The 23,513-nt window shown below is 40.0% G+C and overlaps 3 protein-coding genes across 5 annotated transcripts in view; 1 reads left to right on the top strand and 2 right to left on the bottom strand.

Moving 5' to 3' along the window:
• The window catches only part of DSPP (dentin sialophosphoprotein), a 60,022-nt gene that overhangs the window by 31,185 nt on the left and 5,324 nt on the right, over window positions 1-23,513 (bottom strand). Inside the window, exons 3-6 of the mRNA XM_070758042.1 lie at window positions 22,868-22,915; window positions 18,208-19,110; window positions 15,041-16,559; window positions 14,909-14,983 (exon numbers count right to left, since the gene is read on the bottom strand). Of these exons, the coding sequence (XP_070614143.1) occupies window positions 14,909-14,983; window positions 15,041-16,559; window positions 18,208-19,110; window positions 22,868-22,915 (2,545 nt within the window). The remainder of the gene's footprint in view (window positions 1-14,908; window positions 14,984-15,040; window positions 16,560-18,207; window positions 19,111-22,867; window positions 22,916-23,513) is intronic.
• The window catches only part of LOC139170600 (uncharacterized), an 80,164-nt gene that overhangs the window by 12,941 nt on the left and 43,710 nt on the right, over window positions 1-23,513 (top strand). The gene's annotated exons all lie outside the window — the stretch shown is intronic.
• DMP1 (dentin matrix acidic phosphoprotein 1) lies at window positions 1,506-3,251 on the bottom strand. The gene has a single exon (XM_070756706.1). It carries the CDS (start codon window positions 3,249-3,251, stop codon window positions 1,506-1,508), a length of 1,746 nt encoding a protein of 581 aa, XP_070612807.1.

Genomic DNA, 23,513 nt, shown 5'->3' on the forward strand with positions numbered 1-23,513 from the left:
ACTCTCAAAACAATTCTCCTTACATTTTTCCAAATGTTTTTGCTTAAAAACTAGGAAGCATTTCTATTTATCAAAAACATACATATTCTGCTATTATTGTGACACACTGGAATTCAAATCTTAATACAATATATTAAAATGTTGCTAGCATAAATATTAAAGCAGGGAAACAATTACTGTATTTGGTTTTTAAAAAATCTTTTATTGCTAAGAAGAGGATTGCTTTATTTTTTTAATTTAAGTCCACTTGTATAAAAAGAAGGGATTAAAATATAATATTTTCCAATACAGCTATACATTTATTACAAAATATTACATACAACCCATATTATCAATGACATTTCTAAGGCTGCAGACCAGCTGACATGCATTGGAATTTAATATAGGACATGTATTCCCTTGGTCTCCTTCTCAGTGGTCCTGTAGTAACTAAATTTCTAAGTGTGACTTAGTCACAAGCCACTGAGTCTAATCCTAATACCCAAATGTTGTACCTATGTCCTTAACATGTTCTTCCTGTTCTTCCTCCAAACCCATAATCTGTTGACATCATGGCAAAGAATTGGAACTTTGTCCCAAAGATTTCTTGTTGAATGGTTTCTAGATTAGGAGGATTGTGCCACCAGATTTCAGGAGTGCAAATTAGGAGGCAGAGGCATCTATGCATCAAAAAATAACAATATTGGGGAACCCTGTGTACTTAAAGGGAAAACTTATTAAATTGATCGTAGATACAATTCAAAACATTGGTTCTCAACCTTTCTAATGTCATGACTCCTTAATACAGTTGTAGTGACCAACCCCCAACCATAAATCTAGCACCAATTCTTCCAACAGAGCTTTAAGCTGATTGGCAGGAAGGTCAGAGGGACACCCCCACTGTCAACACCTAATTGGTGGGATTGTTCCAAGGTGCCAGAATAGAAGCTTTAATTCCTAACACCATGGGAAATTTGTCTTTTCCCGTGGTCTTAGGCAACTCCTGTGAAATGGTCATTTGACCCCCAAAGAGATCCAAACCCTCAGGTTGAGAACCACTGATTTAAAACATCAATCAACCACATGTCTTTGGATTGTTGTGAACACATGTGTGTATCTGTGTAAACTATTTTTTTTTAAAGTAGGCCTATGTGAAATGAATATCAGCCTCTAAAGAAGTATTCAAGGACAGCTGAAAGAGTTTGTGAAGGAATTCTACTGGCAGCTGCCACTGTTATCCAAACTCTCCCTTTCTGCAAAATTCCTCACTTGTTTATTCTGAGAAATTATCAACTGATATTTTTCTTTGAACTTAATTCCACAGCAATCAATGCGTGTCAAATCTGGCAGAAACCGATTTCATTTCTCAGGTGCACTTGTGCTTCATTGGAGCCTCTGGTTCTTCTAGAATTACCATTTCTACCTGACAACTTTCACATTTCTAAAACAATAATAAATTAAAAGAAAGAATCCTGACCTCCGACTACTATACAAAGTTGGGTTCCCTTTGTTTTTCGTGCCTTAAATTAATATCCATCCTGGCAATCGTTATCGTCATAATCACTAAAGGGTTTGTTATGGTAAAAGTTACGCAAGAGTTTCCGGCTTTCGAGCTCCTTGCTTCTTGACCAACTGCTATTTTCCGTGCTGTCAGACTGGCTCATAGTGTCCTCTCTGGATTGACCGGGTCTTTCAATAGAATTACTGGCTCCCTCTTTGGATTCACTGATTTCTGATGATCGGCTTTGCTGATCTTGCCCTTCGTTTGAATTACTGTCATCGCTGCTCGCGCTTTCTTCAGATACTTTGCTGCTGTCGGACGATGCACTTTGAGACAATCTGCTGTCGTCCTCGACGGATTCTTCTGTGTCTTCAGCTGACTCTTCGCTCTCCTCCACAGAAGAGCTCTTCTCACTTGAGCTACTGTGATGCCACTTGAATTCTCTGGATTCAGCGGCTCTTGGTGGCATGCCTCCTGATTTTTCCCCAGAGTGACTCTCCTGAGATTTGCTGGGGTTCGAATCCTCTTCCGTCTCTTTAGACTTTTGCACAACTTTTTCTTGGGAGCTTCTGGTCTCCTCAAAGGAGTCACTCTTTACATCTTCTTCAGATACTGTGTCTTCATTCTCTCTTGATTGGCTTGACTGGCTGTGAACATCATCTTCTTGCGATTGGCTATGTGTGTCTTCTCCAGAATGACTGCTCGTGTTCTCTTTCGACTGGCTCTGACTATGCCCTCTGGTTGCATCTTCTTTGGACCAACGGTGGTTATCATCTTCTGTGGACTGGCTATTCTTATCATCTTCCCTGGACCGGCTATTCTTATCATCTTCCCTGGACCGGCTGTGTTTGTCATGCTCCCTGGACCGGCTGTGTTTATCATCTTCCCTGGACCGACTGGGCTTATCATCTTCTTGGGATTGGCTATGCATATCTTCTCCAGAATGGCTGCTGAGATTCTCTCTAGATTGTCCCCTGGACGAGCTCTCTACAGACGTCTCAGAATGACTGGTTTCATCTTCCCTGGATTGACTGAGGACATTTTCTGCCGATTGACTTATATCTTCTACAAGTTGGCTGTCTACCTCGGAATTGTCACCATCTTCTTTCAAGGATTTGTTCTGCTCATATTCAGGGCTGTTGTCTTCATCTGAATCAGCATAGTGATAGGCTTTTCTTTCAAAATCTTCTACGGTTTTGCTACTTCTGTGGATCTCTTGGCTGCTCTCTTTTGAACGAATAACCTCCAGGAGCATGTGGGAATCACTGTCATGGCTCTCAAAAGCCCTTGGCTCATCTCCTTGCATTTCTTCACTATGAAACCCATATCCATCCTCTTGGCTGCTACTGTAGCTCTCACTTCCATGCCTTCTGCCATAGTCAATGACGTGGTTGTCCTCTTCCTCAAGGCTCCTGCTTTCACTGCTGCTACTGCTACTGCTGCTACTGCTACTATCATCAGGATGTTGACCTCCTGTATGACCACCCTCCTGTTCTCCATGGGTTGCTGGAGGTTGTGGAGCATCTGCTTCACTTGGAGACTTAGTGTGCCCAGGGTCTTCACCATTGTTTCCATCGAAAGAGTCGTCCCCACTGGTATCTTCTTCAGCTGTTAGGTCACTGCCCCCTTTCTCCACAAAAGCATAAAGGACTTGTTCTGGGGCATAAACCATGCCGTCATTCTCAACATCAGACTGTTCTTTGGATATTTTGTTAGCCCCAAAAAGGTGACCTTCACTTGGCTCCTCCTGTACCAGAAGACAAAACAACATAGGCTCATTGTAAGACTTTACAGGTTGCATAGAATAATTGGCTTCTATCCAGTTTCATTCATAAGAGGGCATCTCATAGCTACATTTTTAAAGTATATAATATTATTTCCTGCATTACTGAACTACTGCCCTGAGGGAATGAGGGAAGAAGCAATGAAGCAGATAAGTGACAGAGCAAGAGACAGATCGAGAACTGATTTCTGACAGTCTCAAAATGGGTGAACAGTGCAGTCAGGCGGTAGGGAAAGCAAGGGGGATGCTTGGCTGCATAGCTAGAGGTATAACAAGCAGGAAGAGGGAGATTATGATCCCGCTGTAGAGAGTGCTGGTGAGACCCCATTTGGAATAATACTGTGTTCAGTTTTGGTGACATCACCTACAAAAAGAGATTGACAAAATTGAACGGGTCCAAAGACGGGCTACAAGAATGGTGGAAGGCCTTAAGCATAAAACGTATCAGGAAAGACTTAATGAACTCAATCTGTATAGTCTGGAGGACAGAAGGGAAAGGGGGGACATGATCGAAACATTTAAATATGTTAAAGGGTTAAATAAAGTCCAGGAGGGAAGTGTTTTTAATAGGAAAGTGAACACAAGAACAAGGGGACACAATCTGAAGTTGGGGGAATGATCAAAAGCAACATGAGAAAATATTATTTTACTGAAAGAGTAGTAGATGGTTGGATATATTGCGCAACTTGGGCGTCCTCCTCGATCCACAGCTGACATTGGAACATCATCTTTCGGCTGTGGCGAGGAGGGCGTTTGCCCAGGTTCGCCTGGTGCACCAGTTGCGGCCCTATTTGGACAGGGAGTCATTGCTCACAGTCACTCATGCCCTCATCATTCTCACTCACTGGAGGAGGATTTGAAGGATTTATATTCCTTGCAATCACCCTGGGGATCAGTTGTTAACTTTCTGAGAGTTGTGGAGGCCATATGTTGTATACAAGTTTTGTACAGGTGGGTGTTCCACTTACCAGTTGCTACTGGTACGCTCTTTGGGACTGTTGTGTGTGCGTGTACACCCATTGGTGCAAGATTTGGCTTCTGCGCATGTGCAGCATGCAAACTCATGCAAAGATGCTTTCACGCGTGAAATTTTGCCTATTTGCAGCAACTTCTTTGCTTCCATGCATGCGCAGAAGCCAAAAAACGCTGAAAATTTGCAAAATCTCATGCGCTAGAGCATCCATGCGATTTTGCTTGCTGTGCATGCACAGAAGCCAAATCTCACATGAGAACATGCGGGCAAGCACCAGGAGCACAGAGATGCATGTGCACCTCCATTTCTGCAACCAGAGCCCTGATCGCACTGTACTGGTTGCAACCCATTACTCATTGAGTTGTATCCAGTGATGGGCTACCAAAAGTTTTACTACCACACCATGGGTGTGGCGTATGCATTTTGTTTCAACATCTTTCAGTGCAAATCGGGTGCTCTGGGGTGGAGCTCCAAATTTTGCTACCGGAACTGCATTCCTGACCGTTCCTGTAGGAGGCCATAACTGGTTGTATCCCTCTCTGTTGAGGGTGGGCTGTTCAATTCTAACATAGGAGGCTGGTGTCAAAGAGACCCAATGTTAAAAGTAGGGAGAGGGATACACCACCTATCTTCTATTTAAATGCAGTCCTTTCAGCAGTCCCACCAAGGTTCCATGGCTGTTTACACTCTGATTTTGCACAGAAGTGATAAAGACAATTTCTAAAATAATCTCAGTTTGAAAATCAATATTGAAGTAGATTTCCTTACCCAGTGTTCTTTGGAGTTGCTGTGGTGTGCACCCAGGTGTCTGGACATCTGAAAATATTAGAAGGGGTGTTAAGGAGTATGCAGAGTGACCCCTGAGTTATCAAGGATACAAATATGCAAAGAAAATGTGGAATTCTAGCAGATATCCAGCAGACCGTCAGTAGATAGGAATAATGGTTCAGTCGTACAAGCCAGATACATTAAAAGTGTATACAATAGTATTTACTTTAACAAATATCGTAGTCAGGTTAAACAGTCCAGTCATACACAATCAAATCAGTCGAACACTCTCCATACATTAACAATGCTACAAGCCTTACTTGTCCAGTTTACAAATACATAAACTATATTTGAACACACAGTTCTTACTACAGCAGTCACCATGAATCAGCACAAAATGAGCAGAAAAAACACAGAGAAAGAATCACGCTTCTGGCTCCCTCTTGTGGCAACTCCCAACACTAACTCTTAAAGTCAGTGTTTCAATACATGCAAGCATTCATTGTTAGCTTGTTTATATATTGCCAAACCCAACTGTTATGTACATAGTACTAACAAGAGGAAATACATATTTTTATTGTACATCTAGTATGATCTACTCAGAATCCGGTTTTAAAAAGGGTGGCTGTACAAATGTTATCAATTAATCAATCAATCTCTTAAAAAGGAACTCTTGGCTTAGAGGGGCAGATGTCATTTCAAACTTTTGGAAGAATATTTCGAGCCACCTTAAAATATTGAAGAGTACTTACAGGACGAGCCCAGCAGAGGCTACATAACGAGATGAACAGGAGACCAGTTATCTTCATTTTTATTTTACAATGTCTGTAACAATAAAAGACAGTGCCCAAATCAGCAATCGTTTATAGCCCTGGAAAGGATCTCTGTTGCTTCCTTTTTATTGTGTTGAGAGACATCTTAGCTCATTCAGAACAAAAGGCTATTGATGGACGGCATAAATAAATGACAAGATAGATTTGATCCATAAGCTGCTAGATTTAGCTTTCCAAGACACAATTTTTCAGAAACAACAGCTAATCATCTAACACAGTGCTTCTCAACCTTTCTAATGACGCAACCCCTTAATACAATTCCTCATGTTGTGGTGGCCCCCAGTCATAAGTCTAGCCAATTCTCCCAACAAAGCTTTAAGCTGATTGGCAGGGAGGCCAGAGGGACACCCCCACTGTAAACGCCTGATTGGCCAGATTGTAAAAATATTTATTTATTTATTTATTTATCTATCTATCTATCTATCTATCTATCTATCTATCTATCTATTTATTTGTATGCCGCCCCTCTCCGTAGACTCGGGGCGGCTAACAATAATGATAAAAACAGCATGTAACAATCCAATCCAATATTAAATAACTAAAAAAAACCTTACTATAAAAACCAAACATACATACAGACATACCATGTGTAAATTGTAAAGGCCTAGAGGGAAAGAATATCTCAGTTCCCCCATGCCTGACGGCAGAGGTGGGTTTTAAGAAGTTTACAAAAGGCGAGGAGGGTGGGGGCAATTCTAATCTCTGGGGGGAGTTGGTTCCAAAGGGCTGGGGCCGCCACAGAGAAGGCTCTTCCCCTGGGTCCCACCAAATGACATATGTTTCAAAGTGCCAGAATAGAAGCTTTAGTTCCTAACACCATGGGAAATTTGTCTTTTCCCATGGTCTTAGGTAACCCCTGGTCATTCGACCCCCAAATGGGTCCCACAGGTTGAGAATCACTGATCTAACATCTTAGACTATCTACTATTGTCCTGTTCCCATCTCTTCCTAAAAGATCTGTAAGGGGTGTGCATAAGTGCACCATTGTACCTACTCTCCCTCTCCTAATTCCTCCATTTATTTGTATCCATTTCAACTATCCGTAAACATGTTTTTACCTATATCTGTTATCTAATCCATGCGTGACAAAATAAATAAAATAAAATAAATACAGTCAGATAAGAAGACCAAGACTTTTCCTTCCAGATCATTATTTGGGAATTGGGAAAGTTGTCCTTTTTATTTATTTTTATTTTTTAAACTGATAGAAATATTATTTATTAAATGTTATTATTATTATTATTTATTAAATTTGTATGCCGCCCCTCTCCGTAGACTCTGAGAAATAGGCAGAAGGTGCAAATGATTATGTCCCAGATGTTGAAAATACATCTGTGAGCAAATTTCAATTTGCTCTCATAGACCTGGGAAATGTGATTACTGAGTGTATTGCCATAACATGGCATGAGGAGCGACCATCAGAAAAGTCTGTATGTATATAAGTTTATATGTACATTGTCTTTTCATAGTGTATTGAGAGCAATGTTTAATGGTTGTTTTATATGCATTTTGGTGCCATAAATTAAATCTGCCCTTTCCCTCCACAGTATACATACAACCACAATTCAGAATGTCTTGTTTTTGCCCAACTAAAATTAATGAAGCCAGAAGTTTTTTCCTTGTCCCATTAATTCATATTTAGGAATAAATTTTCCTGCTTTTGAAAATCACCAGTTACTTAAATCTAAGTAAATCTTATTCACAAAGGTGAAATAAACTTATATTCAAAATTTATTTGCTTTATTTATACTCATTAACACTTTAAATTTTTTAGACATACGTAATGGATATTTTAATTATTATTACAATAATTTTTAAATGTTTACTTTTTAAGAAGACCTTCCTTTACGGTTCTCATTCTACACTTTTACATTTGAAAGATGAAATAATTAAAGCTGATTTTTAAGATTTATAGGTTTTGCAGTTCATAATAATCTCCTTCTTCTCTAATTTCTTTTACTATCACTACATATCAGCAGGTGTTTTCTACATTAGCTTATTTGATTCTTAACCATTTCAGAACAAAATATAGAAATATTTTTTTTTACCTTTACTTATTCCAATGGCTCAATCCAGAAGTCCTTGTCTTAAGAAAAAATAACTCCCCTTACAGCATAAAAAAAATCGAATCCTATTTTCAAATCCCAGGAATTAGTATCCCCTATGGCAGGGCATGAATTTAAACTCTGCCGCAGTAAAAGAGAGGACCAATCAGCTGCCTTGGGAAAGAGAGTGATGTCACTTGTCACCATCCATCTAGCCTGCCTACGCTTCCCTTCTGCCCCCAGAAGGACCGTTTTCCTAAAAATAAGCTGTGGTTCTCAAAATGACTAGACTGTCTTTTTTTTTTTTAATGAACGATCTCATTTGGATTTCTAAAATTATGGTGTTTCACATGAAGGCAGGTTTATGACTATAAACAATTGCAGCGTCACCCTTGTACGGAGCCAGATGCTCTCATACCTGAAACAAGGATGCTGCCTGCTAACTTAAGTGTTGTACAAACAATTGGTTTGTCCCAAGAGCTGCTTTGAATAACCTCATTTGAGGGCTAATCACGTCTTCTGGCTTGACAGCCATTAGGTAGGAGGATGCTTGGAATAGCTTTTAAATTAAAAGGCAAATTGCTGATTTCCCCCCCCTTTGTGGCATTAATGCTGTATGTTTGCTGCAGACAGGGAACTTCCGGTGGAATTTTTATCAATATTTCCATTGCGGCTGTTTTTGTTGCTGAAGACTCAATCTATTTTGGAAATCTGACTTTAAGGCTTACTCCAAAAAGTAGCTTACCTTTTTTACAGAGTCTGGAAGGAGCTGGGCAGCCTGTACATTAAATAAAATAATTAAATTAAATTAAATAATTAAATAAAATAAAATAATTAAATTAAATAATTAAATAAAATAAAATAATTAAATTAAATAATTAAATTAAATTAAATAATTAAATTAAATTAAATAATTAAATTAAATTAAATAATTAAATTAAATTAAATTAAATTAAATTAAATTAAATTAAATTAAATTAAATTAAATTAAATTAAATTAAATTAAATTAAATTAAATTAAATAATTAAATTAAATTAAATAATTAAATTAAATTAAATTAAATAATTAAATTAAATTAAATAATTAAATTAAATAAAATAATTAAATTAAATAATTAAATAAAATAAAATAAAATAAAATAATTAAATTAAATTAAATAATTAAATTAAATTAAATAATTAAATTAAATTAACATGGAGGAGACATATTGAATGGCTTTTGAATAATACAGGTAGTTCTCAGCCTACAACCACAATGGAACCCAAAATCTCTGTTGCTAAGCAAGACAGTTGTTAAGTGAATTTTGTCCCATTTGATGACTTTCCTTGTCATAGTTGTTAAGTCAATCACTGTAGTTCTTAAGTTAGTAACACAGTTATTCAGCGAATTTGGCTTCTCCATTGATTTGCTTATTAGAAGACCACAAAAGTTGACCTCATGATCCCAGAACACTACAACTGTCGTAAATATGAATCTATCGCCTGTTGTGGTTGGCTCGGGGCTCCAAGTGTTGGTTTGGGAGAATCCTCGTGTTATCAGAGACCGGTTTTGCTGCCAACAGCTTCAGACAGCGAGGATTCTGTGTCAAGGGCAGACTCTGGGAGTGAAGCAGGATCGGATGATGAGGTAGTTACAGGCAGCCCATTAGCTAATGACCCCGTTAGTGAGTCATCATTAGATTCGGAGGAAGAGGAATTCATAGATGCTCGCAGGCGCAGGTTTATGACGAGAAGGGAACAACTGCACAAGTATTATAGAAGATAAGGGAGAACACCTGTGTCTGGGACAATTAGGCTAATGGGGCTGCTGATAAATTGCCAGCATCGCTGAAAGCGTGCATGGGATATTATCCGTTTGGTGAGAGACGAGTGTTGTTTGATTTTTGGACTGCTTCAGGATTTACAAGGACTTTTTGACTATTTCACAGTTAAGTACAGTTTGTGGACTCTTGAAGGGGGGTGGCTGTGACACCTTCCCAGCTGCCTTTATCTGCTCTGCTTTTGTTTTTGCTTTTCACAGCATTCCAGGCTTGTGGTTTGTGGGAGAGCACTTTGGCTGATTAAAGTGCATGTGTACAATATTTTTATTTTGATAAACCGACTCTTTGTTTACTTTACAACAGCGTGTGTGTTTGAATTTACACTTCGGACTTAATTGGGCCTTGTAACATGAAGCCCGGCATAACAGCGCCAAGCATCTGAACTTGGATCAGGTGACCTATGGAGATGCTACAATGGTCATAAAGGTGAAAAATGTTCATAAGCCTTTTTTTTCAGTGCCATTGTAACTTTGAATGGTCACTAAATGAACTGGTGAGGATTATCTGTATTTGGAAATATATATTTTTCAGATTATAAGACACACCTTAGTTTTGGGGGAGGAAAATGGGGGGGAATCTGCCTACCAGGTATTCATCTGGCTAGCATCCTTAATCTGGTCAGTCCCTGGTTAGGACTGAAAAAAACTTATTTGGAGCAAATAGCAATGAAAAAAAAGCCTGCAAAGATTTAGGGATGGAAAAAACCTTTGGAGAGAGTAGCAATGAAAAAAATCCTGCAAGCTGGTAAGAACTGGGAAGATTATTAGCAACTTGTTAGGGCTGGTGTGTGTGTGTGAAACCTTCAAAAAAGCTACAGTGGTGCCTCTACTTAAGAACTTAATTCGTTCCGTGACCAGGTTCTTAAGTAGAAAAGTTTGTAAGTAGAAGCAATTCTTCCCATAGGAATCAATGTAAAAGCAAATAAAAAGCTCTGTCCTGGGTCCTGTACTCTTTAACATCTTCATCAACGACCTGGACGAGGGAATAAAAGGGGAACTAATAAAATTTGCAGATGACACCAAGCTGGCGGGGGTAGCCAACACCCTTGAGGACAGGCTCAGAGTACAAGAAGACCTAGACAGACTATCACAGTGGGCCCATACCAACAAAATGAGGTTCAACACCGACAAATGCAGAGTCCTCCACCTCGGCAAAAAGAACCCTAGACATACATACAGCCTGGGAGATACCCCACTCAGCAGTAGTGACTGCGAAAGAGATCTTGGAGTCTTGGTGGACAATCAACTAAACATGAGTCAGCAATGTGCAGCAGCAGCCAAAAAAGCCAACTCAATCCTAAGCTGCATCAACAGAGGAATACGCTCCAAGACCAGGGAAGTACTAATACCACTCTACTATGCCCTGGTCAGACCCCACCTGGAGTACTGCATCCAATTCTGGTCACCTCACTACAAAAAAGACATCGAAACTCTGGAGAAGGTGCAAAAAAGAGCAACCAAAATGATTAGGGGACTCGAAACCAAGACTTACGAAGAGAGATTGAGAGAACTGGGCATGGACAGCCTAGAAAAAAGAAGGTCTAGAGGGGACATGATAGCAGTTTACAGATACTTGAGGGGTTGCCACGGTGAGGAGGGGGTCTCTTTATTCCCCAGGGCACCAGAGGGCCAGACGAGGAACAATGGTTGGAAGCTGACCAAGGAGAGATTCAACCTGGAAATAAGGAAGAACTTCCTGACGGTCAGAGCGATCAACCAATGGAACTGCCTGCCAGAGGAGGTGGTGAACTCCCCAACTCTGGACACCTTCAAGAGGAGATTGGACTTCCATTTGGCTGGGGTGCTGTAGGGTTTCCTGCTCAGGCAGGGGGTTGGACTCGATAACCTAACGGTCCCTTTCAACTCTATTAATAAAATAAAAAAATAAAATAAATAAAAAATAAAATAAAATAAAATAAATATGTGCAAACCCATTAGGAAAGAAATAAAAGCTCGAAATTTGGGTGGGAGGAGGAGGAGGAAGAAGAGGAGGAGGACAGTCACTGCCCAGAGTGAAGGGAGCGTTTCTTTTCTCTGGGCACTGGCAGAGTTTTATTCCCTCTCCAAGTGCCTAGAGAAAGGAAAATGCTTCGTTCACTCTGGACAGCCAAAGCCTCCTTAAGCACCTCCGAACGGCTCCTCTGGCAGCCCAGAAAAGCCCAAGATGGCCAGGATTAAAGGGGGAATGGCAGGAAACTGGCTGGGCCATCGTGCCGCTCTCAAATTTCCTGGGAAATTTTTCCGGGCTTGAGTTCTTAAGTAGAAAATGGTTCTTGAGAAGAGGCAAAAAAAATCTTGAAAAATTCTTAAGTAGAGGCATTTTTAAGTAGAGATACCACTGAACATTCAGAATGTAAGACACATCCAAACTTTCAGCCTCTTTTGGGGAAAGAAGGTGCATCTTATACTCTGAAAAATATGGTAAATCTGCAAGTGAACAAACCCACTCACTAATGAGCTCTGAATTATTATTATTATTATTATTTTTTAATTGTAGGAATATCTTGAAACTTATCAGACTTCAGGCCCCAGAGCTCTCTGTGTGGTTGGTGGGAACATAAAGACTTCTTAAAGCCATAGATGGAAAATGTTGTTATAAGTTAAAGTGATATTTATTGTCATTGATTCTCTACATTCCCAAAACACCCATTCTTAGGTTAAATGCCCAGTAAAGTACTGTAGTAAGACGCTTCAGGAATTTAAAATGGGTGCAATCCCACTTTTATGGCTCATCCATCAAATGCTGAATGCTGATGTGTATTTTTAGCTATGTTTTTTTAAAAAATTAAATTAAGAAGTAAATGTTTAATATTGTGAAAATAAGACGGAAAAGAATGAACCAGTGTGAATATGAAAAGACCCTTCCTAGAAGATTTGCCCACGGTTACGAAGAAACATTAGGAAGCTTCACACACCACCAACTGCACCCAGTTGGACTGAAATAAAACTTGGCCACATCCTGTTAGTGAGACATGAGCCACTGAGGCAGAGAAGCACTTAACCAAGTAGAAGGAGAACCGTGAAAGGAACAAGCAGCTTCCTCGATTCCCCACGCATAGCTCAGCCACTTCCTTGTAACACCCACAAAGAATGTTAGGAATAGCTTCCAGGAAGGACTTCTCCCAAGCCCATTTGAAAAGCCAGGTTTTCTGACACAATATGGAGACAAGCTTTCAAAAACACTTTTAAAAAATCACCAATAGTCTTCAGAACAGATATTCCCTCCCAAACTAGAAGTGGTTTCTCTTTGGCCAGCTTGCAATTTGAAAGTCCTTCTTCATTACGCTTCTTTTTAGTTGTTTTTTTAAATCTTATCCAATTTTATTGTTTATTTTATTTATTTATTTATTTTGTCCAATACACAATACACATTGAAGAGAAGAGATCTATAATAATATAAATAAAGAAAAGAATAGAAGAAAAGATATAAAAGTATAGGAGAACATATTTGAAAGGAAGAAAAGATAAATGAGATAAGGAGAGACAATTGGACAGGGGATGGAAGGCACACTGGTTCTTTTGTTTTTCTGCCTCACTGTGTTTATTATTAGTTTATTCAGTATTTCATTGTTTCATTGTTAGTAATTTTTGCTTTCATCCTTGGGTTGTTTAATTTAAGAAGGGCATGTTAAAATTTAAATTAAGAAGGGGATATTAAAAGTATTGTTTATTATGAGAATACTGCTACAAGATGGTGCAGCTTGATGACCGAACCATGCTTGGCATAATAAATAATCTTGATTCAAATCTTAGTATTTCCAGTTTTTGAGCGGTAGATTTGAGGGATTATTGCAGGATGAAATGGACACATGGCTAATATAGCAAGAAGTTAACCATGTTTGCGTATTATTCTATGTCATATTGTAGATTGTTTGATCTTGGCTTTAACATGTTTATGGCTTAATCGTCTATCTGATCACAATTTATTGTGGTTCGTTCAATAAGGCTCGGGTTTACAAATGCCGAACCATGTTTGAGTTATGGCTTGTTGAATAAGTCACAGTTGGGTGAAATACTCGTTTAGAAGGCCAGGTTGGAGCCAATTTCAAACCACATTTCATCATGAAATTGGCACCCTTGTGATTTATGCTTAGTATCATCAAGATTTCTCCCAACTTGCAGTTTACATATGGTGCCTATTGTAGGTCTGCTCTGATAAATAAAAGAGGTTTATTGCATGGGTTTGCGTGCCAAAGAGAACAGACTCATTTCCGCAGCTGTATGTTTATCCGGTTCTGATAATTATCAGGTTCAGAATATAAAAAGAACAAATGCTCTTAAAATATATTCTTCGTATCTTAATGTGGTGCTCAGACACAGACTGTTGAGTCTCTTTTTTCCCCCTTCAAAATGAATTTCCCAGACACTTACTTATGCAATAGGATCCAGAACTGTCTTTTAGCCAGGCCAGAGTTTCAGCAGCTCGTGGTGCTTTTGAAACATTTTCCCTGCCCTCCAGACATTTTCAATTTTAGATAGAAACATAGAAACATAGAAGATTGACGGCAGAAAAAGACCTCAAGATCCATCTAGTCTCATCGTGAAAAATAATAATTTATTTTACAGTTCACACAGGGGGAATATGTAGAGTCAAGCACGTGATGCTGGAGCCATAAATATACTAAACAAATAAATAAATCAGATCCACATTGGGCTGCTCAATGTGGAGATATATCACTAACAGCTCAGTCACCAAGTAATAGTAAATCAAGTCCACCCTCTTGGAAACAGATACATAACATGAAGAATTGAACCTGAGCTTTGATTTTATTTCTTATTTACTGGCAATTAAAATTCCACAGGTGAAGCCGCAAGCAAAATGGCTCTATTTAGAAACAAAAACTATGACATAATTGGGGTTTTTCCCCCCTGTTAATGGCCTCCTAATATGCCTTAAGGACACTTATTCTGAAGTCTGATTGATCTTTAGAAAAGGTAAATGGTTTAAGGACTAGTGACTTGGCTTCTACAAATAGACTTTGTATCTCTCCCCCCCCCTCAGTTCCCCATTGCTCTAAATGTAATGTTTCATCTGCCCATCCATCTCTTTGGTTAGTAATCTCTAGTTAAATCATTGCTTTCGCTTCCTTGACTTAGAGATTCACTCTCAGAGGCTGCGTTGTGTGAGTGGGTGCTGCTGTTGTCATCCTCGCTTGCTTCAGATTCAGTGTCACTTGAATCTTCCATTGTAGTTGTATCTGCAGCACTGTCGCTGCTGGGCTCGCTTGCTGAATCGCTATAACTGTCAATGTTGGATTGGTTGTCACTCTCACTGCTGTCTGCTTGACTGTGATCTTCCTTCTCACGGCTGCTCTCAGCATCACTCTCACTGCGGCTGCGGCTTTTACTTTCACTGCTGCTGTCAGATTTGCTGTCACTCTCACTGCTTTCACTCTCACTGCTGCTGCTTTCACTCTCACTGCTGCTACTGCTTTTACTTTCACTGCTTTCACTCTCACTGCTGCTACTGCTTTTACCTTCACTGCTGCTATCAGATTTGCTGCCACTCTCACTGCTGTCACTCTCACTGCTGCTACTGCTATCATTTTCACTCTCACTGCTGCTACTGCTATCACTGTCACTCTCACTGCTGCTACTGCTTTTACTTTCACTGCTTTCACTCTCACTGCTGCTGCTGCTATTACTGTCACTTTCACTGCTGCTACTGCTATCACTGTCACTCTCACTGCTGCTACTGCTTTTACTTTCACTGCTTTCACTCTCACTGCTGCTACTGCTATCACTGTCACTCTCACTGCTGCTACTGCTTTTACTTTCACTGCTTTCACTCTCACTGCTGCTACTGCTTTTACCTTCACTGCTGCTATCAGATTTGCTGCCACTCTCACTGCTGTCACTCTCACTGCTGCTACTGCTATCACTGTCACTCTCACTGCTGCTACTGCTATTACTGTCACTCTCACTGCTGCTACTGCTATCACTGTCAGTACTTTGGTTGGATTTACTGTTGCTCTTGCTGCTGCTACTGCTATCACTCTTACTGCTGCTGTCGGATTCACTGTCGCTTTCACTGCTGCTCTTGGATTCACTGTCACTTTCACTGCTGCTTTTTGGTTCACTGTCACTTTCACTGCTGCTCTTGGATTCACTGTCGCTTTCACTGCTGCTTTTTGGTTCACTGTCGCTTTCACTGCTGCTCTTGGATTCACTGTCACTTTCACTGCTGCTTTTTGGTTCACTGTCACTTTCACTGCTGCTCTTGGATTCACTGTCGCTTTCACTGCTGCTCTTGGATTCACTGTTGTTTTCACTGCTGTCCTCGGATTCCTTGCCGCTGTCACTGCCGCTTTCAGATTGACTGTCACTTTCACTGATGTTCTCATCCTTACTGCTGCTCTCCGACTGGCTCTGGCTGCTGCCTGGTTGACTCTCACTTTCACTGCCGACAGAGGGGCCATCATTCTCGCTGTCATCACCGCGGGAGTGCCTGCTACTTTCATCACTTTCCTGTTGGCTTTCATCCTCTCCACCTTTGCTGTCTGACTGGTCACTGCTGGCGTGACTGCTTTGCTCCTCTTCCTCTCCTAAAGATGCGCTTCCTCCATCACTGGCCTGACCGGGGAGACGTTGCTGGCTGCTGCTTTCTGAGCCTTCAGAATCCGGGCTTTGCTTGGGTTCATCCCCTTGCATCAATTCATCACTGAAGCTGTACACACTGCTGCTCTCATTTTCACTGTTGCTCTCGCGGCCATTGCTACCTTCCCCGTCACTTCCCTGTGAAGTCCAGATAGGATCTTGATGGGGGGGTTCATGGTTGGGTATATTCATAACCTTATTGTGCATGCTACTGCCACCTGTGGGGGTCATCTCTACACCTGCAGTGTTATTCTCTGTGCCCTGATGACAAAAAAAGTAAAAGAAAGCATAAGCTTAGTATGTCAAGAAGCAGCCGGACTAATTGAAATACAGTGGTACCTCGTCATACGAACCCCTCGTCATACGAACTTTTCGAGATATGAACCCGGGGTTCAGAATTATGTTTATAAATATCAGGATCATTAAGTGTCTTATTCAATGGTGAGTACCAGTAATAATGGTGAGCAAATGGTTGTTAAGGGAATGGAAAATGATAATTTAGGGGTTTAAAGTGTTAAGGGAAGGCTTGTGATACTGTTCATAGCCAAAAATGGTGTATTTACTTCTGCACCTCTACTTCGTAGAAATTCGACTTTCACGGGCGGTCTCGGAACGCATCCCCCGTGAAAATCGAGGGAACACTGTAATTCTAGTAGGCTGAATCAATACGCTCACATCCTACAATGCAACATGGGTGAAAATACTACGAGATAAAATAAAAGTGATGGCAATTTTAAACAAAGCAATAGCAAAGACTGGCGTGAACAGAACAGAAGGACAGAGCTGGGAGGTATGGAGGGGGTCTTCTACTATAACACCCTGCTCAACAGGAGATCCTACATCACGAGCCCACAACCACTACCAGGCCGTCGCCTATTTCAAATTGAGCCACATGAGTTCCTGGCTAGAGCATGCGCGTGCAACTCAACTTGTGCGAATTACAGGCTGGCAGACATAAGAACATAAGAAGAGCCCTGTTGAATCAGGCCAAAGCCCATCGAGTCCAACATTCTGTGTCCCACAGTGGCCCCCCAATTGTCCATGGGGATCTTGAGCAGAAAGAGAAGGCAAGACCTTCCCTTTCCCTTGACCCCCAACAAATGGGACCCAAGGGAACCCTGCCTGCCTCAACCAACATAGAGGCGGCACTTGGACATCCATTTCAATAACCACCTATGATACACTTGGCATCCATGAATCTGTCTAATCCTGCTTTGAAGCTTTCCAGGCTGGCAGCTGTCACGACCTCTTCTGGAAGTGAATTCCATCAACCAAGGACCCTCTGGGTGAAGAAATATTTCCCTTGATTTTTCCTCACTTTCTTACCTATGAGCTTTAAGGAGGGTCCCCTTGTCCTAGTATTGTGTGATAGAGAAAAGAATTATTCTCTATCCACCTTTTCTATCCCATGCATGATTTTATACACTTCAATCAAGTCACCCCTTAAACGCCGTCTTTCAAGGCTGAAGAGACCAAGACAATTGCATGAGTCAATGCTTGCCTATTTTAAAAGAAATTAAGGATCATACTAAGGTACTAAAGAAGGAAGGACAATAAAAAAACCTATTAAGTATTCAATAAACAGTGCATAAACTTACTACTCCACTGTCATCCACTCCCACTGTCATCGTCCCCCCCCCTCCGTGGGGGTAGCAGTTCATCACTGACCATGATACTAACACCACTATCACCTGTAAAACGATGGTGGCTTGATATTTTCTAGGCATAAATACTGTGTTTGCCCACAAATAAAACCCTGTCTTATGGGTTTTTTTGAACCGTGAAATAAGCGCTTGGCCTTATTTCCATGCACTCAAAAGCTTGATTGGGCTTATGATCACGGGATGTCTTGTTTTTGGGAAAACAGGGTAGTAGGTACATCTTTGGGATGAATAAATAAATAGCTCACCTTGGTATTGCCATTTGAGTCCAGCCCATCACTCCTTTTTTTTTCAAGGCATGTCACACGCTTGGTTTCAGGGCTGACATCACCGCGGCCTTGGAAACCTTCATTACCAACATTGAGAGAACCATCTACAGTATCACTCTCTCCTTCCTTGCTTGGGTTGGTTATTTCTGTATCACAAGCCTGAGGGTTGTTCCTCTCACTATGGGCTTCTGTCTCAGTTTCTCCAAGGCTGCTTGTACTTTCTGAGGTTCCCTCTCCCCAACCATCACTAGAACCTTCTTCTTTGGGATCGCCACCATTGCCACTTCCACCTTCATCAATGTATGCCCAAGGTGGACTTTCCCCATGGACCTCACTTCCCATCAGTATATTTGCTCTGTTATCTCCGGGCCCAGAAATTGCATTTCTAAGTTCACCCACGTCAATAAAGCTTTGGATGGGACTGCCCTGGAGTCCTCTACTGTCTCCAGTTTGATCATTAATTTGATCTTCAGCGCCAAGCTGCTTATCATTTGGATCGCTCTCAAAAAGTTCCCCTGGCGTTCTGTTGTTGATGTTCTCTTCCCCAATTCCATATCTGGAATCCCCGAAATATTCACCTTCTAGAATAACTTCTTGTTTTTCACTAACATTTTCTTCTGCAGGAAGATGTTCTCCGATTTCATTTATTCTCAGTGGATCTTCAGGTCGTCCACCTTCATTTTCACTGACATTAACAAAAGCAACAGCTCCATTAACTCCATCTGCATTTGTAGTCGATTCTTCTGTTTTGCAGTCTTCTTGGCCAGGGCCGATATTCCTTCCATTTACACAATTGATATTTCCAGTAGTATATCTTAGGTTGTTGAGTAAAACTCCGAGGTCTTCTCCACCGTTGTAATGATGAATGGCATTTGATGTATCCTATAAAGGAGAGCAATATTACAAACGGGAGTAAAGAAAGAGAAATGAAAAACGTGACATTTTAAAGGTGAACTTAAAGGTTGAATTTGTGTCCCGTTGCTATCAGTGGTGATAGCATAAAGAAGAATCTCGAAGAATCAACTCAAATCTGAGCCAATCAGGTTTCTGCTAACAACATTGCACAATTTGTAGTGGATGTAAAAAAAAATTCAAAACTAGACCATAAACTAAGAGGCTGAGAAATTTCAAACAACCACAAATCTGTTTATTGATAATAACTATTTGATTGATCTGAATAAAGGACTAATAAAAATAATAAAATACTAAGAAAAAAATAATTCCCCTACCAGCATCTATTGTTATGTAGCCAAATCAGTATTATCCATGTTTAGGAAAGAGATATTAGGAAGCTTGGGAGGACCCTAAGATTTGCAAACATTTGAAATATTTTCAGAAAGGAAGGAAAATGGGGAGAGAAGTCAAAACAATGAAATGAGAAATGAACATAATTTATTATGCTTATTATATTAACTATAGGAAGAAAAGACAGAAAACTGGATAGAGGGCCTAGCAGTGGTTCCCAATCTTTCTAATGCCGCAATCCCTTAATACAGTTCCTCAGGTTGTGGTGACCCCAACCATAAGTCTAGAGCCAATTCTCCCAACAGAGCTTTAAGCTGATTGGCAGGAAGGTCAGAGGGACATCCCCACTGTGAACGCCTGATTGGTGAGATTGTTCCAATGCGCCAGAATAAAAGCTTTAGTTCCTAACACCTTGGGAAATTTGTGTTTGCCCCTGGTTTTAAGCGACCCCTATGAAAGGGTCATTCAATCCCCCAATCCCTGGATTGAGAACCACTGGCCTATGAGATGAAATATTCATGTGGCGAGGGGGCATTTGCCTGGGTCCGCCTGGTGCACCAGTTACAGCCCTATCTGGACAGGGAGTTTTTGCTCACAGTCCCTCATGCCCTCATCACCTCGAGATTTGACTACTGCAATGCTCTCTACATGGGGCTACCTTTGAAGAGTGTTTGGAAACTTCAGCTCGTCCAAAATGCAGCCGTGCAAGCAGTCTTGGGCCTTCCAAAAATGCCCACATCTCACCATCACTCCGCGGACTGCATTGGCTACCGATCTGTTTCCAGACACAATTCAAAGTGTTGGTTATGACCTATAAAGCCCTACATGGCATAGGACCAGACTATCTCCGAGACCACCTTCTGCCGCACGAATCCCAGTGACCGATGAGGTCCCACAGAGTTGGTCTCCTTAGGGTCCCGTCAACCAAACAATGTTGGCTGGCGGGACCTAGGGGAAGAGCCTTCTCTGTGGGGGGCCCGAGTCGCCCCGAGTCCTCGAAGAGGGGTGGCATATAAATACAATTAAATCTTAAGAGAATGCAAGGAAGATTGAAAAATTAAACATGAGCCTCAAAGCAAGTTGATGGTTGAGGTTCTGCCTGTTTTTTTAACCTGTGACTCAAAACATTTTCTTATAGTCTGTCTTACATTTGGTTGTTATCAGGTTTCTCATCTGCAAATTATGCCTCAATTCTGGCACAAAGAGGTAAGTAGAAGATTAACCACACTATCAAAAAATCCAGAACCCTATGTGATGTCATCAAGGTAATTAGATCGTATCTACTTACTGACCTGAACAATTAATTGTCTTTTGCCTTCCTTTGTTTTTGTCAGATTGAGCAAAACTCTAGCACTATTAAATTGGATATGGACAATTCCCCCCGTATGTGTTGGCATCAAGAGCTGCGATTTAGTTTTCCAGTGAGAAGTTTTCCAGGGCTTCATATTACCAGCAGTGTTGTATGAAAGAAAAGTTGTTTTGCTCACTTTTTATAAATTAGTACCTCACTTTTTAATAAAATCTGCTCACAAGAGGAGATATACACCTGTATGCCAACATCAATAATAACTCAAACACAAAAGAGCACAACAGTTTTGGCTTTTTGCCACAAATTTCAATTGAGAAGATTTTTTTAAAGAAGATTTATTTTTTAAAGGACAGCTTCCTAAATGAAAATTATCTACAAGGAACGAAGATCATGAGTTCCCATGGAAAGATTCTGTAATTGAAACTTGTGGCAAAATAATCCCCCATCTCAACTGAACAAGTTCATTTAAGTCATAAAAAGGAGCCTGGTCTGGATTTTATTCCCTTTGTGTAACAAAGAAAAAGTCATAAACTTTCTCTTTGTTACACAGGTTTGAGGACACAAGTTTGAGGCAAAGAATATTGGGGAGCAAAGACTGAAATGACAATTATAAGCAATTTACCTTTTTAAACAACAGATCCAAACAATTGTAATTAACAGCCTACTTTATTAATCATCTGATTCTCTCTGCCACATTCTTTCTTTTTCAATATAATTATTACATTGATTTTAAAGAAAAACCTCTTTAATAATATATTTTCTAACACTTCTTGAAACACTTGTAAAGTTCATTCCCCCTTGACAGGATTTCCCATCTTCTAACTGATAGGGCTCTCTTGCTTGATCTGAAGGGTGACAATGACAGATGGACAGAGTGCTGTTGTTAGGTTTAAGTCAAATACTGGCACCTGGGTTAGAAACTAAAACAGGAGCTTAATATGGCACAGACAGGAAAACCACGGTTCCTTAAATATTAGTTTGTCAGGAAGTACCAAGTTAAACCTGGACAGAATGTCAGAATTCAAAGGCATGCAAGATCAAAAGGACACAGTCGATACAAAGATAGCATCACCTGTTCCTTCTATTTCTGTCACTCAGAAAAATGCCAGAGGAGTTGTTGCATTCTATGTTGACCTTTCCCCACCCACCCAATCCACTTCTCCTAGACTAGAGAGATAATCCAACTAGGAAGCCTTGGATTCCAAAAAGGCCTGACACAATAATACATTTCTACTGTGAATCGAGAAAATAGCATTATGATATAGTGTAGTGATGATGAGCCTAGGTGGCACGCGGAGTCATATTTGAGGGCACATGAGACATTGCCCTATGTCAGCTCCAGTGAGAATATGCGCATTGGCCAGCTGATTTCAGGCCTTCTTTTTGGCTGTTTTCACTCTCCCCAGGGCTAACAACTAACATATCATATTAATGTCTCTCTTCCATTTTATGTGTCACAATAATTCCTACTTTGCCTTCAAGAATTTTTTGGGATTTGTTTCTATTCCTATGCCAGTTACCCAAGGATGAACACCTTGCATTTTTGTTGAATTATACAAATGAATTACTGTATGAACTATCCAGGATAGCACAAAGATAGTTTCTTTCTTAAGATGAAGGAGTTATATGATACTGGAGACTGAAAAAATTCAAAACACCTTTCTATCCCCCTGTTAAATTAAAGTGATTGTCCTTTCATAAAATGATTGTCCTTTCATTATGATACTCCACATTCAGAGAATGTTTTATCACCCTTCATAATGGTCTTGGTGGACAGAACTCCCATTTTAATAAATGCAGCCCAAAACCTCTTAGGTTTATTAAATTGTTCCTCCCCTAATCTTAACCATATCTCCGGTGTAATGGCATGGCTAACTATTTCTTTTTAATCTGCTGGATCCTCGATAAATTGTATCGAGAAAGGCATGAAAACAAATTATTCTAAAATATATTGTAGTTCTTAGCAATGAGAAAAGCAGTATAGAAATAATATCCTAAACCAATTAACTCTACACCTATTTTAAAGGAAATCTGATATCATCATTGTATAATTAGGTTACATACACATGCTGAAATTTTACTCACCTCATTTTCCCCAGTGCTAATAATATTCCTTTGTTCATGTTGAAGGAGCTTGTAAATAAATAAAAAAATGAAACAGCAATTAAATTTTATTTAAAATAATCAGTGTAGAAGACCCAGAATATTTCTGCTTGATTTGTAAGTGGTATTGCAGGAGTATATGTGATATGATTTGATTTATTATTATTTTGTACTTTGTCAACGGTTCTTTGAATATTTATTTCTGCCTCTCTCTGGTACGATAATGATTAACAGAGTACCCACTTTCAAAACGGAGTACTCACCCAATATAAACTACTGAATAATAAATTACCAGATAATTAATTGCTCTTGAGCAGGAGTTATGTTCTCTTTGACCAGATGTGGCATGATAAAATCATTGCTTAACAATTGAATATGGAATGTTTTCATCAAGACATTGATGTGATCCATAAGAGCATAATAAAAATTCTGGCCCACATTGTAGTTTACACCAACAGAGTGGTGTATGTGTAACTTTGGCATGTTACTGAATTAATTGTCAGACAACATCCTGGAACTTCGTAAGCATATTCCTGATGGATGTCTACCTAAGTAACTCTAGGTACAGCAATGCATTGGGCTGGTTGTCAGCTTTTATATAAAAATATCCAATTTGCATCTTGAGCAA

Source organism: Erythrolamprus reginae, chromosome 7 (genome assembly GCF_031021105.1).
Source record: "Erythrolamprus reginae isolate rEryReg1 chromosome 7, rEryReg1.hap1, whole genome shotgun sequence".
Lineage (NCBI taxonomy): Eukaryota > Metazoa > Chordata > Lepidosauria > Squamata > Dipsadidae > Erythrolamprus > Erythrolamprus reginae.